The following is a 13,563-nucleotide window of genomic DNA, read 5'->3' on the forward strand; positions in this document are numbered from 1 at the left end:
GGACAACACATACAAAGGATGCATGCGGTGGACGATGTGTAGAGTGGACATGTATGGTAGATATGTACAGTGGACAATGTGTATGGTGGACACGCATAGTGAACATGTAGTGGAGAATGCATACAGTGGACGTGTATGATGGATGCGGGCGGTGCGTGCAGTGGACATGTACCATGGACTACACATACAACGGACGTGTGCGGTGGACAATGCGTACAGTGGGCGTACGAGGATTTCTCTCAGAAGCGCTGCACAGCTCTCCAGCCACGCCTGCCTGCCCACCCACCCACCCACCAGGTTAACAGCTTAGGAGGCCACGTGTGGCAGCACCCTGAGGTGACTCCCAGGAATACGACAGCCTCCTTCCCTGGGAGCTGTACCCGGGAACAGCCAGGCCATGCCGGGGCCTGTGCGCGTAGCGTCTGAGGGGCCGGGAACGCCGCGCCGCGCCGGGCCGGGCCGGGCCGAAGGGGACGGCCCGCTCCCGGCTAGGCCGCACGAAGCTCTACGACTCCGCTACGCAACCTACAACCTCCCCGTTCCCCGCCCTGGGGCAACTGAAGAGAGGGCCCCACCCCTGAGGTCACTCGGGGGAGGAGCCCGGGGCGATTCCAAGGCGGCAGAGGAGGGGGGTGTCCGTTCGAACCCGACGGAACCCTCTCCCGCCCTTGGCTTGGCGAACCCCATCCCCCCCCGTTGGCGTGAGCAGCTTGGTATTGCCCAAGGCCCTCCTCCCCTCTATTATTCCACGTGCCCATGGTCCTCCGCCTCTCCGCTGCGCGCGCAGGCCCCGCCCGCCGGTGGCTCCCTCCCACTACGGGCCCCGCCCCCCGCCGTGGTCTTTTCCCCCCTTCCCCTTCCCGAGCGGTCGGTTCGGTGCCGGGTCGGCTTTCAAGATGGCGTCCATCATGGAGGGGCCGCTGAGTAAGTGGACCAACGTGATGAAGGGCTGGCAGTACCGCTGGTTCGTGCTGGACTACAACGCGGGGCTGCTCTCCTACTACACGGTGAGGGGCCGGGAGCCCGTTGGGGGGCGGCGGCGGCTGCCTAAACACCGCGCGGCCAATGAGGAGGGAGGAGCGGTGGGGGTAGCCAATGGGGAGCGGGGAGACACAGGAGGCAGCCAATGGCAAGACGGGAGACAGTGGGGGCAGCCATGCTGTGAGACACTTTTGGGGGGTGAATACGCGGGTACCGTGGGGGGGGGGGCGCGGCCGGATGCCACCATGAGGGGGTCCAAGTATTGGGTGGTGCCACTCCCCGCCCCCCCAAGGGGGCCTCGTTCCCCCTTGTGTGTCCTCCCTGCTGTAGTTCAACGCCAGGCTGGCGGCCTGAGGGGGGTGGGCGAGCCACTGCCCCATCCCTAGGTGACTGTAATAATGGCATCTCGGCGACACAGGTTTGAGACAAGCTACGTGTGGGGGGACAGGGACATCAGGACACCGCAGCAATGGTTCCCGCCCTGCCCAACTACACCCCTGCAATCCCAGAGCGCTCGTTTTAATTAGCATTGGTGAAATCCAGGGCTGTCCCAGCCAAACCGGGGCGTGCATCCCCGCTCCAGTCGAACTCGCTGCCTCCGTGAGGAAGGGAGGACGCTTTTGTGGCTTTCTTCTGACATGGTTGTTCGTCAAGTGGGCGATTGGCCTGGACTCGACTCACCAGCCCGTTTCTATCCGAGAGATCCAATGCTCTGAAATCGTTTTCGGCACGGTTGCAGAAATAAGGGGGAGAATGATGAAGTTATAGGGAAGCGGAGTTGGAAGGGACCTCCAGAGGTTATCTAGTCCAGTGGTTCCCAACTTTTTTACCGTGCTGCAGATCGGAAGTGACCGGCGTACTGCGGACTGGCAGCCAACCCTTTTCTATACTTGGTATAAAAAAGGGTTGGCTGCTAGTCTGCAGTATGCCGGCCACTTCCAGTCTGGCAGCCAACCCGTACCAGGCCGCAGCCTGGGAGTTGGGAACCTCTGATCTAGTCCCTTCCTGAGGCAGCATCATCCCTTTCCTCACCGTCCCATACAAACTGTAATCTAAACTATACAAGGCTACCATCAGCCTTGACGCAATGAAGATATTACACCCTAACCTGCCACAGGTAAAGTAGGGGAACTGTGGGAGCCAGCGTTCTGCTTCCATGAAGTGTCAGTATATGTTTAAGAGAGCCAGCATGTCCCCTGCTAGAGAAAGGTAAAACCCCCACAGTCCATACCAATTTGACCACGGGGTAAAATTCTTTCCTGACGCCGAATATGGCGATCGATGTGTTCCTGGGTGGAGGGGCAGGACCCCCTAACCAGCAACCTCTGGCTGTAGTCATGGTTCATGTTTTATTAGGATCTGTGTGTGTGCATGTAGAAATGTACAGTTTGGACTCCTGTAGTGCATTTCATTTATGGGTCTCTGGCTTCATAAATATCTAATTCTTAAGCTTTGTGACACTATTAGGTAGGAATGGCAAAGTATCCCTGATTATGCTTTGACTAGTTATTCTCCAAAGTCATTGTGGAGTACAGTGTTTCTTAATAATGCCTCAAATCTGCTTGGTTGACAAGTAAAAGGATGACTCTTCTAACCACCAGCCCTACAAAGTCAGCCTAGCATTAGGAAGTCAAGCAATCCTTTCTGACTACTTGCACCAGTCATGAAGGTCTCCAGTTTACTACAATAGAATACCTAGAAACTTGAATCCAGCTCATTCTTGTAGTTTGGTTTTAGAGCAGGGGTGATCAACCTTCAGCCCTTGGGCCATGTGAGACCTGGAAAGCCTTGGTAAGTCCCATGGACCAGATGCTATGGTTTGGGAAATGTGGTGTTGGGGAAACTGTGGCAGTACTGCCACCCTCCCCTGTTGCTAAATTTTCTAGCCACCGGTGTAGCCATTTTGGAGCTCTTTCCCCCCTCCTCCCCCCCCCCCCCCCGCTGTTCCTGTTTGGTCTGGGTCACTGCCCCCCTCTTCTTTCTCCCCCCCCCCCTTTTCAGGACTGTGTTGGCATTGGGCCATGCCCCCTTTTCCCCATGTGTCTGGATCAGGGCCAGGATGCCCCCTGCCCCCCTCTGGGAGCTGGTATGGGATCATCTGCCAGATCCAGCTGCAGACAGACTAGGCACTGCATACCTCTTTATGGGAGAAAAAGGTTGGGCATCGCTGCTCTAGAGTATTTAACAGGATTAAGGGCTTGTCTACACAGGGAAACACTTTGCATAGCTCTGTGTTGACACTTGTATCCTGCCATAAGAAGGTTGTTTTGTTTCAGGCTAGAAATAATGTCACCAAATGAAGTGTATTAGCTGTGCCATGATGTGTCCTGGAACAGCTGACCTGCTTCATTGGGTGCAATGCACAGTGTCTCTTGATGCTGCAGGACAGCATGTAACACATTTTTCCAGGCCCTGAAGGTCCTGGTCCCACATGCCCTAGGAGTTCCTGCACAGGAGCAGGCCCTGGGAGTGTCTACCTGATTTTCCCCTGTTAGAGATGGGCCCCAGAGAATCTTGTTGTGTCTCTGCAAGTGGTTTCCTATGTGCAGAGTTGCACTTTTGCAGAGTGGACCACAGGAAATCCTGTGCAGGACCAGGCCCCTCAAGCCCCTTCACCTGTGCAGGGTGGCTGGAGAGTGTGGTCAGCTCTGGACTTCCTGAGCTCTCTTGCCACAAAGCAAATAGATATCTGTTGCTAAATAGTGGCACAAATTGAATACTGCCTTTGTTGTAGCCAGTAACTCTGGGCATTTGTGTTGCAACAGAGAACATGGATGTCTATTTGCCTGGCCTTTGTGCTGCCATAAAAGTGTTTATAGTGGCACAAAGTTGATGAAAGGCAATGTCTGTTTCCACTCTGTCTATCCCACTTCTGAAGTGGATTAAGATATACTGCAAAGATGATCTCTTGCAGCAGAATAAGTATCTGCACTGGGATTTTGTTTGGAATAGCAGTTATTTAGGGACCTCCCTAAGTTGTGGTGAGACGAAGGATTTTTTTATGGCCTGCTTGTGGCACAGAGAGCCAATTCTGCAGGCATTTTGCAGCGGCCATGCCCCTCGCTACTGATTGGTGGAGGGTGCCTTTGCTCAGTCTGTGTCGCTACTACTTTTTTTTTTGGTTGATGTAGCGGGAAATAGTGGCCAATGCTGTTTTTTGCTGTTTCTGTGAAATCTGTAAAACCCCACTTTAGGTCGGTCCCTAGCCATAGTGCACTGTATAAGCATGCCCTAGGACCAGTATAACTTGTTGTTGTTAAACTGAATAGATGATCCATCTGCTTCTTGTAAATTTTCAGGATTAACAAGTCAAATGGCACTATTTGGTCAGTTCCTTATTTTACCAACTCAAGCAGTGGTCAGAGAGAAGTTCTCAAAATGGGAGTGGCAGACATGGAACTATAATCTACCTCCACTTCTGTGCAGTAATTCATAGATCCACCCCTCCTCTCTAATGTGCTGTGTACCAGCAAACGCTAGCAGTGCCTCCTGGAAGTATGACTGCAAAATATTTTTTTTCCCTTATGCTTATTTCTCACATGTACATGTTGTCCAAATATTTATCTTTTGGAATGAAATATCTCACATTCTCTGCTTGAAAGTGAAATGTATTGTTTTTATGAGAGTTTGAGTAGCATTCCTTTGGCTGGTTGTTTCCAGTTATGGGGATGAAAACACTTTTCAGATTATTAAACATGAAATTTAACCTCAACACTTTTGGGGTGAATTAATACACAGGCATACAAATCTCCTGTGGTGCTCTTGCTTGGAACCTATTAAACATTGTTACCTTAATGCAGTAGGAACATAATTTTTATTGTGTTTTGGCAATATATCTAGTGGGAGAGTCCTGTGTAATGCTGACTTTTTTTACTGAAGAGCATTGGTGATAGTTAATTTTGCAGTCAGCTTTGAGTGAACTTTCAGGCTAGGATTTTTAATTAGAAGACACTTTGAAAAGGGGGAGTGAGCTCTCTGTGAGATGAATAGTGACCTGTTCTCACTTCAGAGATGTTTTATCTTTCTTTTTCTTTCTTTCTTTCTTTTTTTCAGACACTACTGACAGCATGTTCCTCCCACTCTTTTTGAGGGAAACCAGAACTACTTTATTTTGTCTTTCTTCCTCCTCCCCTTCTCCATGCCTATTTTATGTTCATACAACAGTACTTTGGAAGAAAATCATGTTTTGAAACTGCTATAAATAAATCTAGACATAACTACAATCACAGATTATCAGGTTTCCTTTCTTCTTCACTTTTCCCCCTCTTCCTTCCTCTCTATAAATGTTAGGTTAATAGCAGTGAAAGTCATTGGTTTACTCTGTGCCAAATTCCATTGACATTTAATATTTTTTTTTCTTGGTAATGCATGTGTGAGAAATTAGATTTAATTGTCTGTTCCCTAAAGCCCAGCTGTTAATTTATGCTGTTTCAGTTGCATTTCCTAAAATATATAGCAGTTTAGTTTCATGTCTTTTTAAAATCAGCTTTCTAGTTTAAATTAGAATGCATTTAAATTATATCATGCCACTTTCTGATTAGTTTATGTAATACTGGATTAAAAAGCCTAGATTTCAGTGCTTCCGTGTTAGATAGCTGATTTTTGGCAGTTAAACTTTTGAGCCAAGTAGCATGGATTCACTCACAAAAGTGGAATAAGTAGATGAAGTAGTAAAGTGACTTAATATTTTTTATGTATGGATCTTTAATCTGGATGTAATTTTTTAAAAGAATTTTTAGTAGTTTTATACCATGTTAACTTTGGTCCCAAATTCCATTCAGCAAAATAGAACCATGAGCATTTTAGATGCTCTGCATTATACTTCTTTCATGACCCCTCCAACAACATTTGTCAGCAATACTGAAATAAAACCCTTCACCACTGTCAGATGCCTAATCAAACAGTTCCCTTTCATAGTGAATGAGAGCCAAATTGGATGTTGGCAATTGGTTCTCAGTTGTCAGCATAGTTTATATGTGCATTTCACTTTGCATTTACATATGAAAGTTTAATTCAATATCTTTCTGTTGCTTTAAACTCTAACCACTGGCTAATCTGCTGAAGAATCCAGTTGAGGTGTATAGAAATTTTAAAGTGGGAACCAATTTTATTCAGTGACTATAAAATGCTTACTAAAGTTTTTGTCAAGTAATGGGAGTGGGTATTTCACATCAGGAATCTAACCATGTTCTATTTTCCCCTCTCATTTTTACCAAAAAAAAATAAAAAATTTAATGCCAAAATCTTATGCACTGTTAAGTGTCCAGGAGCATAAAGCTTTAGCCCCCAGTTGATACTATTATTTTTATTTGGAAAAAACACTTCTGCTGAGGGAAATAAATGCATGTGGAGGTGGCCAGGTTTGACTGGGGAGAGACTGAAGATGAGACTTCTGGTAGATTGCTATTGCAAGTGGGAACTCTGAAAGCAGAGATGTTGTTCAGATCTCCTTGGAAAGAGAGAGAATTGAATTGTTGGCACATGTACAGTTTCCTGCCCCTTCAAATGCAGTTTCTCAATCATCTTGCACAAATCCTAACAAAGCAGGAAAACAAAACAAAAGAAGTCGCAACCTACCCATCTCAGCTGACATAATAGACCTTCCCTTTCCTGTCAGTAATCTGTTTGTGCACGGAAAACTCGACTCCGAGAAGATGAATTGAATAACAGCTGATAAAAACCTAACTGACTGACTAGATACAAGATTCAGGAAGCAGGCATTTTTAAAAATACTGTTCCAATTCATGCAAATGCAAAATTAAATCAAAATAGTGAACAACTATGTTCTTGGTAATTTTGCTTTATTTTGTTAAATAAAATGTGTTCTTTCCCTTCCCTGATTTGCTGCATGCTATACATACAGGCTAGGCTGCCTGTGCCACTTACAGTATGTGCATTGCAGATTGGTCACTTTTGTTTTTTATGTACCTTTGTTAATTTTAGGGAAGACCCCCTTTTCATTATTTTATTTTATTATCTTTTTTTCCTGGTCCCCTTCAGCCTATGTTTATTCATCTTTGCTACACTCAAGATTGAGCCATCTCCTCCTTTATTGTTGTATTCAACAGTGATACAATATTCTTTTTTCATTTAAGAGTTGTTGTTTTTTTAAATAAATTTTTGTGGTATGCTTTGTTGAAGATGATGACAATGCGTAGTGTCTTCTGGAACTCCTGGGAGGACTCCTAGATTTCCAATTTTGAAACAGTTTCTGAAATAGCATGTGGTACATCCAGTGCTCTTAGGCTTTGTTGGCAAGAAGTTGGGGAATGTTGGCTAAGGTGCTAACCAACTCGGAGCAGAATTCTTAAGTGCTTGTTTTTTTGCAGGTAACTTCCTGTTACTTGCCACAGTAGCTACTATTGCAGATACAAATTAATTCTTACTTCTCCATCTTTCCATATGAATGCACCCTGTGTCAGTGATCAGGATTTCAGGGCTGTGATATTGGTATTTGTTAACTAATATTCAACAGCTCTAGTGTTGAGAATTCACATGTGCTAAAAAGTTGATTTAGTTTATGCTAGAGTTGTTCAGAATGTATATTAGCTAATTCCCCTTCAAATCCTAGTCCAGGCAGTGCCTTAAATTTCAGTCACAGATAGTATTTTGTACGTCTTTAGACTTTTATGCTTTTTTCCCTTGATTTTAATTATACATATTGACTTGACTTTTGATGTTTCCAAGTGGAGTAGTTTTGCTTTTTGAGTCAGTTCTGCTGCAGAAAGAAAACAACTTACAAACTTCAAGTAGGTATGTTAATTGTTGGAGACCTAAGTTGCAAAAAAATTCAAGATGTTAAAGTTGCGATAAAACAGTGTTTCTAGGTTAATTTTTAAACTATGGCTTAACACTAATGACTTGGCATTGTAGTTGCCTTCGCAGAAGCTGTGTTCACCTAAATAATGGAGCAATTCTTGCTTCCTGAAAGCAAATGTGGTTGCTTGTTTTTTCGTATGTTCTTTCTGCATATGAGGACAAAATGTGTTTTTTAGCAACCTTAGGATAATTGCTTTTTTCAGTAACTATGCAAATACAAATTGGTGAAGAATTTAGCTCAACAATAATTTAAATGGCCCAAGAAAAATATCCCAAGAAATTATTGCTTAACATTTTCTTGAGATTTTTACAAAAATCTCATCTGATCTGTTGCTGACCTTGATTTTTCTTGCTACTGTGTTTGTAAAATCAACATTGACAACTTTAAATTTTGCAAGCTTCCCTCTTCCTTCTACCCCCATCTCCCCAAGTGTGGGTGCATATACTTTTTAGAGGCAGTATACTGCAAATTTTCAGTCAGTGGCCCATCTTTTCCTCAGATGCAGTTTGAGGAGAGAGCTGTCAAGTTGAAGTTGCTTGTCTCTATGCATGGGTGAAGCAAGGATTATGAAAGCGGGTACAGATGGTGTGGTGCACCATCACATGCAACAGCGCATTTGTCTCCAACTAAAAAAAAAACTAGGTTTACTAATAAGCTAGGGGCCCAGGGGTTGGAACAAAAATGAATATAAATTTATTACAATGCACTTAAATTTACTAGAGTATATTTTATGTATTAAAACACAACAGACTAGGCAAAAATAATCAAAATATGTTAGTCCTTCTCCCGTTGGAATTAAATGGACGGGGGCTACAGTGGACAATAAGCTGAATAAGAGCCAACATTCCCTTGTTGCGAAGAAGGCTAACGGCATAGTGGGCTGCGTTAATAGGAGTGTTGCCTTAGATCGAGGGAAGTGATTATTCTCCTCTATTCTGCACTGCTGAGGCTACATCTGGAGTCCTGTGTCCAATTTTGGGCCCCCCACTACAGAAAAGATGTGGGCAAATTGGAGAGAGTCTAACAGAACAACGAAAATGGTTCGGGGGGCTAGGGCCCGCATGACTTGTGAGGACAGGCTGAAGGAACTGGGCTATTTGGTTTGGAGAAGAGAAGACGGGGGGATTTAACAGCAGCCTTCAACTACCTGAAGGGGGGTTGCAAAGAGATTGGAGCTGAACTGTTCTCAGTGATGGCTGATGACAGAACAAGGACAAATGGTTTTGAGTTGCAGCAAGGGAAGTTTAGGCTAGATCGGGGCGGGCAATTATTTTGGGCGGAGGGCCGCTTACCCAGGTTTGGCTGGCTGTTGAGGGCCACATGGGTAGCCCTGTCCCATGACAGGTGCCCCACCCCTTGACAGGTGTGCTGCCCCCTGGTCACCATCTTGGGACCAGCATCCCAGGGCCAGCACGGGTGGGGCCCAGAGCGGGGCACAGGCCGGCAGGGGTCTGTGGAGCTGGGCTGCGGGGACCTGGCCTGGCTGCGGGGACCTGGCCCGGGCTGCGGACACCTGACCTGGCTTTATTGAGCCCCTGCTGGCCAGGCCCCCATGCTCCTGCTTCCCTGCTCTGGGCCCCGCCAGCGCTGGTCCCGGGACACCGGTGTGGGCCCTGTGCTCCCACTGGCTCCCCGCCCACTCACACCCAGTGCCCCCCAGCCCTGTGGTACAGGTGGGGGGGCAGCGCTCAGCCCCGACCCGCTGCTTGCCAGCAGGGAAGAAGCTGGTGCTGAGTGTAGGGAAAAGTGGCTCCTCACCTGCCCCATGGCCGGTGCTCCTTGCTGCAGGCGCTCACAGCCTGTGCAGGTCTGTCTGGAGCAGGCACAGGCAGGCTGTGAGCGGCTGCAGCGTGGGGCACTGGCCATGGGGCGGGCGAGGGGCCACTTTTCCCCGTGCTCAGCACCAGCTTGTAACCCGCCCCACTGCCAGCCTGGGATGCCAGCCATGGGGCAGGCAAAGGGCTGCTTTTCTCCGTGCAAGGAAGGAGCCCAGGGAAAAGCTGTGTGTGGGGGGGGAAGGGGTTCTTGTGGTAGAAGCTGAATGTCTACATAACCTTAGTAACCATTGCATCTTAGCTGTACTTAGCTAGCTCTTGATTCTTTGCAGAAATGAGTTGGGGAGGAAAAAGACCTTGCCTCTATCTGGCACTGTCAAAGGTGTTTTGTATTTTGGGAAATGGATGGAGACACTGGTTTTCTTTGCAGATGCTTGAAATCACTGTAATCACCATGAAATAAAATTGTCAGGATTTGGAGATATGGGCCTTATCTGTGACTTTTTTCTTTTTTTTTTGCCTTGCTATTTCTCTAACTTCTGCATATTTTTGGAATGCTTCAGAGTATGACTATAATCCCCATCCACTCTGACAAGATGGAGGAAGAGAGAGAAGTAATTAAGAAATGCATCACAATCTTTTGATTAGCTGCAGTAGTATCCTAACTGTAGATGTACTTACCTACAGCTACCAAAATAATCACTTGACTTCTACAAAAAATACATCCCTGGTTTCTTAGCAGGAAGGGGAAACTGAATGACAAGGATCTTGGTTTTAATGCAGAATTGAGTTTTTGTAGTAAATTGTGCTTTTCTAGAGCGAGATTGGCAACCTTTTGCTGACCAGGACTGAATTTTGTGACCTGGCCCCTGTAGTGGGCCCTAAGTTTCACTTGCAGAGCAGCCAGCTACCTACTTTTACCCTCGCTGCTGACTGCCACCCCCATCCTCTCAACATCAAGGGTAGGCGCAGACAGTATAGCAGCAGGCTCTGCAGAGGGGATGGGCAGTATGGCACAACTGTCACTCATCCCTGAACCAGATTTCTTTGTGGGTCAATTTTGGCCTACAGGCCGTAACTTGCTGACCTCTGCATTAGAACAGAGAGTTCAGCAAAATGCCAGCACCTGAAAGCCAGGATTATCAGTCTAAACCATCCCAGCTAAGTGCTTGTCTAACCTGCTCTTAGAAAAATCTAAGGGTAGAGATTCCACAGTGTCTCCAGGCATTTGTTCCTACGCTTAACTGCCTTTATACTGAGATGGTTCTTTCCAATATCTAGCCTAATTTTTTTCTTGCTGCAACTTAAGACCCTTACTCCTTGTTCTGTCCCCTGTAGCCGCATAGAATAGTCTTCACAGCTGAAGGGTGGCTAGAGCAGGGGTTGTCAACCAGGGGTACATGTCCCCCGGAGGTACTTGGAAAGGGGCTAGCGGGTATGCACAGGCAGGCAGGGATGGAGCGCCACCACCCAGCACCCCATGCCACCGCTTCCCAGGAGCAGAGCTGGAGGGGGCACAGGGTGAGGGGCAGCGGCTTCCCTCTGGGCCGTACAGGTGCCACCTGGATGGCCGGACCCTGGGGTAGGGGGTGGAAGCTCACATGCGGGGGCCACTGCTGCTGTGTGCAAGCCCCACCTGCTCTGTGTCTGGCCACTGCCACCCCCTTTCCCCACCACCAGAAGTGTACCCAGAAGGGGTACACTCCTTTTTTTAAAAAAAAAAAAAAGTCTGAAAACCCCTGATATGGAGGATGTAGACTATATTATCAGATTTTCCCCACCACCAAGGTTTCTCTTTTCCAGACTACATAATTGCAGTTTTTCTAAACCTTCCTAACTTTCATACTTCCTAGACCTGTAGTCTTTTTCTTGCTCTCCACCAGACTTTGTTTTTTTTTAAATTTGTCTGCATTTTGAAGTGTAGTTCCCAAAACTGGATGCAGTACTCCAGGTAAGGCTTTATCAGTGTTGAATAGAGTGGAAAAATTACTTCTGTTGACTTCCAAGTTATACAACCCTTCATACACCCCAGTCTGCTATTGGCTTTTTTCAGCTTGCTGCTTTATGTTCAGTTTATGGTCCACTGTAAGCACTAGGGTTTTTCAGCAGTACTGTAGCGTACCCAGTGGTTCCTCAGTTTGTTTGTGCTTTTTTGTAACTTAAAAATTTGTGTAGGACTTGTCCTTGCTGAATTCTATTCAGTTAATTTCAGACCGTTTCTCAAGGTCACTCTGAATCCTGACCAGAGTGTGTGTAGATCCACCCAGTTTGTTCTTTGTAATGCTGACCTTTTTGGGTGATAGCCCAGATTTCCTGTAGCGCACTCTTTGCATGATACCTACTTGGAGATCTTACTTGTCTAACAGTTAGACATCTAGCCTTTGCCACAGGAGGGTCACCATATTGGCTAAGTTTGACAAGCTCTTCACCAGCAGATGCACAATTCCATCCTAATGCAATACTTGCATTTTAATTAAACATTCAATCTACAGACTTCTTGCTTGTCCCATCTACCTCCTAAAAAAACCCAAAAAACTCCCTTGATAGGAAGTCCCTGCTGCTGGCAGCATGTACAATGTGGTGCTGAAATGAGGCATATTTGATCTTGGGATAGACGTGTTCTTTAGATCATATTCAAAGGCTCCTTGTATCACCCCAGGAGTACAGCCTCCTAGAGGGCAGAGCAGTGATTCTGACAAAGCTAAGCTCCTCCAACAAATTGCTCCACCATTCAGTACATCTATGTGTAGCATAGTGAATGCAGCCAGGGTGTGCACTGATGATTTGCAAAGGTTACTTTAAGCAGTGTTGTGGGGGGTGGGGTCGAATTAAGATATGACAGCACACCCTTGGTTTAAGTTCTGATGAACTTGATGTTCTGGAGGAGTAGATGCTGGTCAGTGTTAACTGTGTTTGAATTTGACTTGCCATTAGATAATAAAAATGTACTTATTTCAGAAGAACATGACCAGATTGAAATCTGGTATACTAAGATGGGAGGGGAAAAAAATCGTAGCTTTGATTCCTGCATGAACGTCGGAAGCCTTTCTGCTGTTTGTTATGGTTTCCAATCACACTTGCATTAAAAAAAATACAAAACAAAAACAACCTGTTGTTAAACACCCACGCAAATAGGAGAAACTGTATACGGCTTCAGTCTTGAAAAGACGCCTGCGATTGCCCAACTGAAGTCATTAATGACTTCTAGATGCTTCAGGTTAATTAGATATTACGTTAGATCCTATTCGGCCAATGCACGTGTTGGACTGCTGTTGCTGAGTTCTGGTGAAATCCATCAGATTCTCACTAGTAGCAAAGCAATTTGCTGACTTGGGGCATTGCTGTCAATATAAATAAACTGGAAAACAGTCATAGATTCTCCCATGTCTTGTTGTATCACTAGTGGCAGGTGCTATAATAGCACAGCTGTGTGAATGGACTTATTCAAGAGTAAAAATCTGTATGACATGCATCTGTTATGCATGTTAAGTGTCTGCAGGATTGGGGCTAGTATGAGTTGTTGGATCCATTCCTTCATTAAAGGCATGGGCTGTCCCCTCCCCAGCCTGAAGCTTTAAGTTCCTCTTACTTCTTCCATACCTGCACCTTCCCTCCCGCACCCCCTTCTTTTTTTGACTTTGCCTGAGAAGGCCTGACTGAGGATTTGGCTGTCTGCTGCTGCCTCTTGAATCCACCAGGGGGAGCTGCATCCCTCTGTATTGCTCTTCTCTCTCTGGGCCTGTAGCTTATGAACCAATTTTCCATCTGGTATCAGTAAAGTGACCTTGAACAGTGACAGTATGTGTAAAGTATAAATGAATTGCTTCTGGAGAAAGCCACCATTTAGGCAGTACTAAAAATAGAGGGTCTAATGCAGCTTCTTCAGCGACTGACTTGTTATTTTCCTGTTATGTCCTCTTCCACGTGCCTTTTTTTTTCTGTTAGAGCAGTGCTGCTCAGCCTTTTGGTTTCATGGGCCAGGGGAAT

General features: G+C 46.2%; 1 protein-coding gene across 3 annotated transcripts in view; it reads left to right on the top strand.

The window, feature by feature from the left end:
• Window positions 1–819: 819 nt before the first annotated feature.
• Window positions 820–13,563, top strand: part of OSBPL9 (oxysterol binding protein like 9) — a 100,237-nt gene continuing 87,493 nt past the window's right edge. For 2 of the 3 annotated variants that reach the window (XM_014598646.2, XM_014598647.2), the window contains exon 1: window positions 820–1,007. In XM_014598646.2, coding sequence (XP_014454132.1) covers window positions 897–1,007 — 111 coding nt within the window. In that variant the 5' untranslated portion in view covers window positions 820–896. The remainder of the gene's footprint in view (window positions 1,008–13,563) is intronic. The other variant, XM_059727827.1, reaches the window with a different exon arrangement.

The sequence above is a fragment of the Alligator mississippiensis genome, chromosome 5 (genome assembly GCF_030867095.1).
Source record: "Alligator mississippiensis isolate rAllMis1 chromosome 5, rAllMis1, whole genome shotgun sequence".
Taxonomy (NCBI): Eukaryota; Metazoa; Chordata; order Crocodylia; family Alligatoridae; genus Alligator; species Alligator mississippiensis.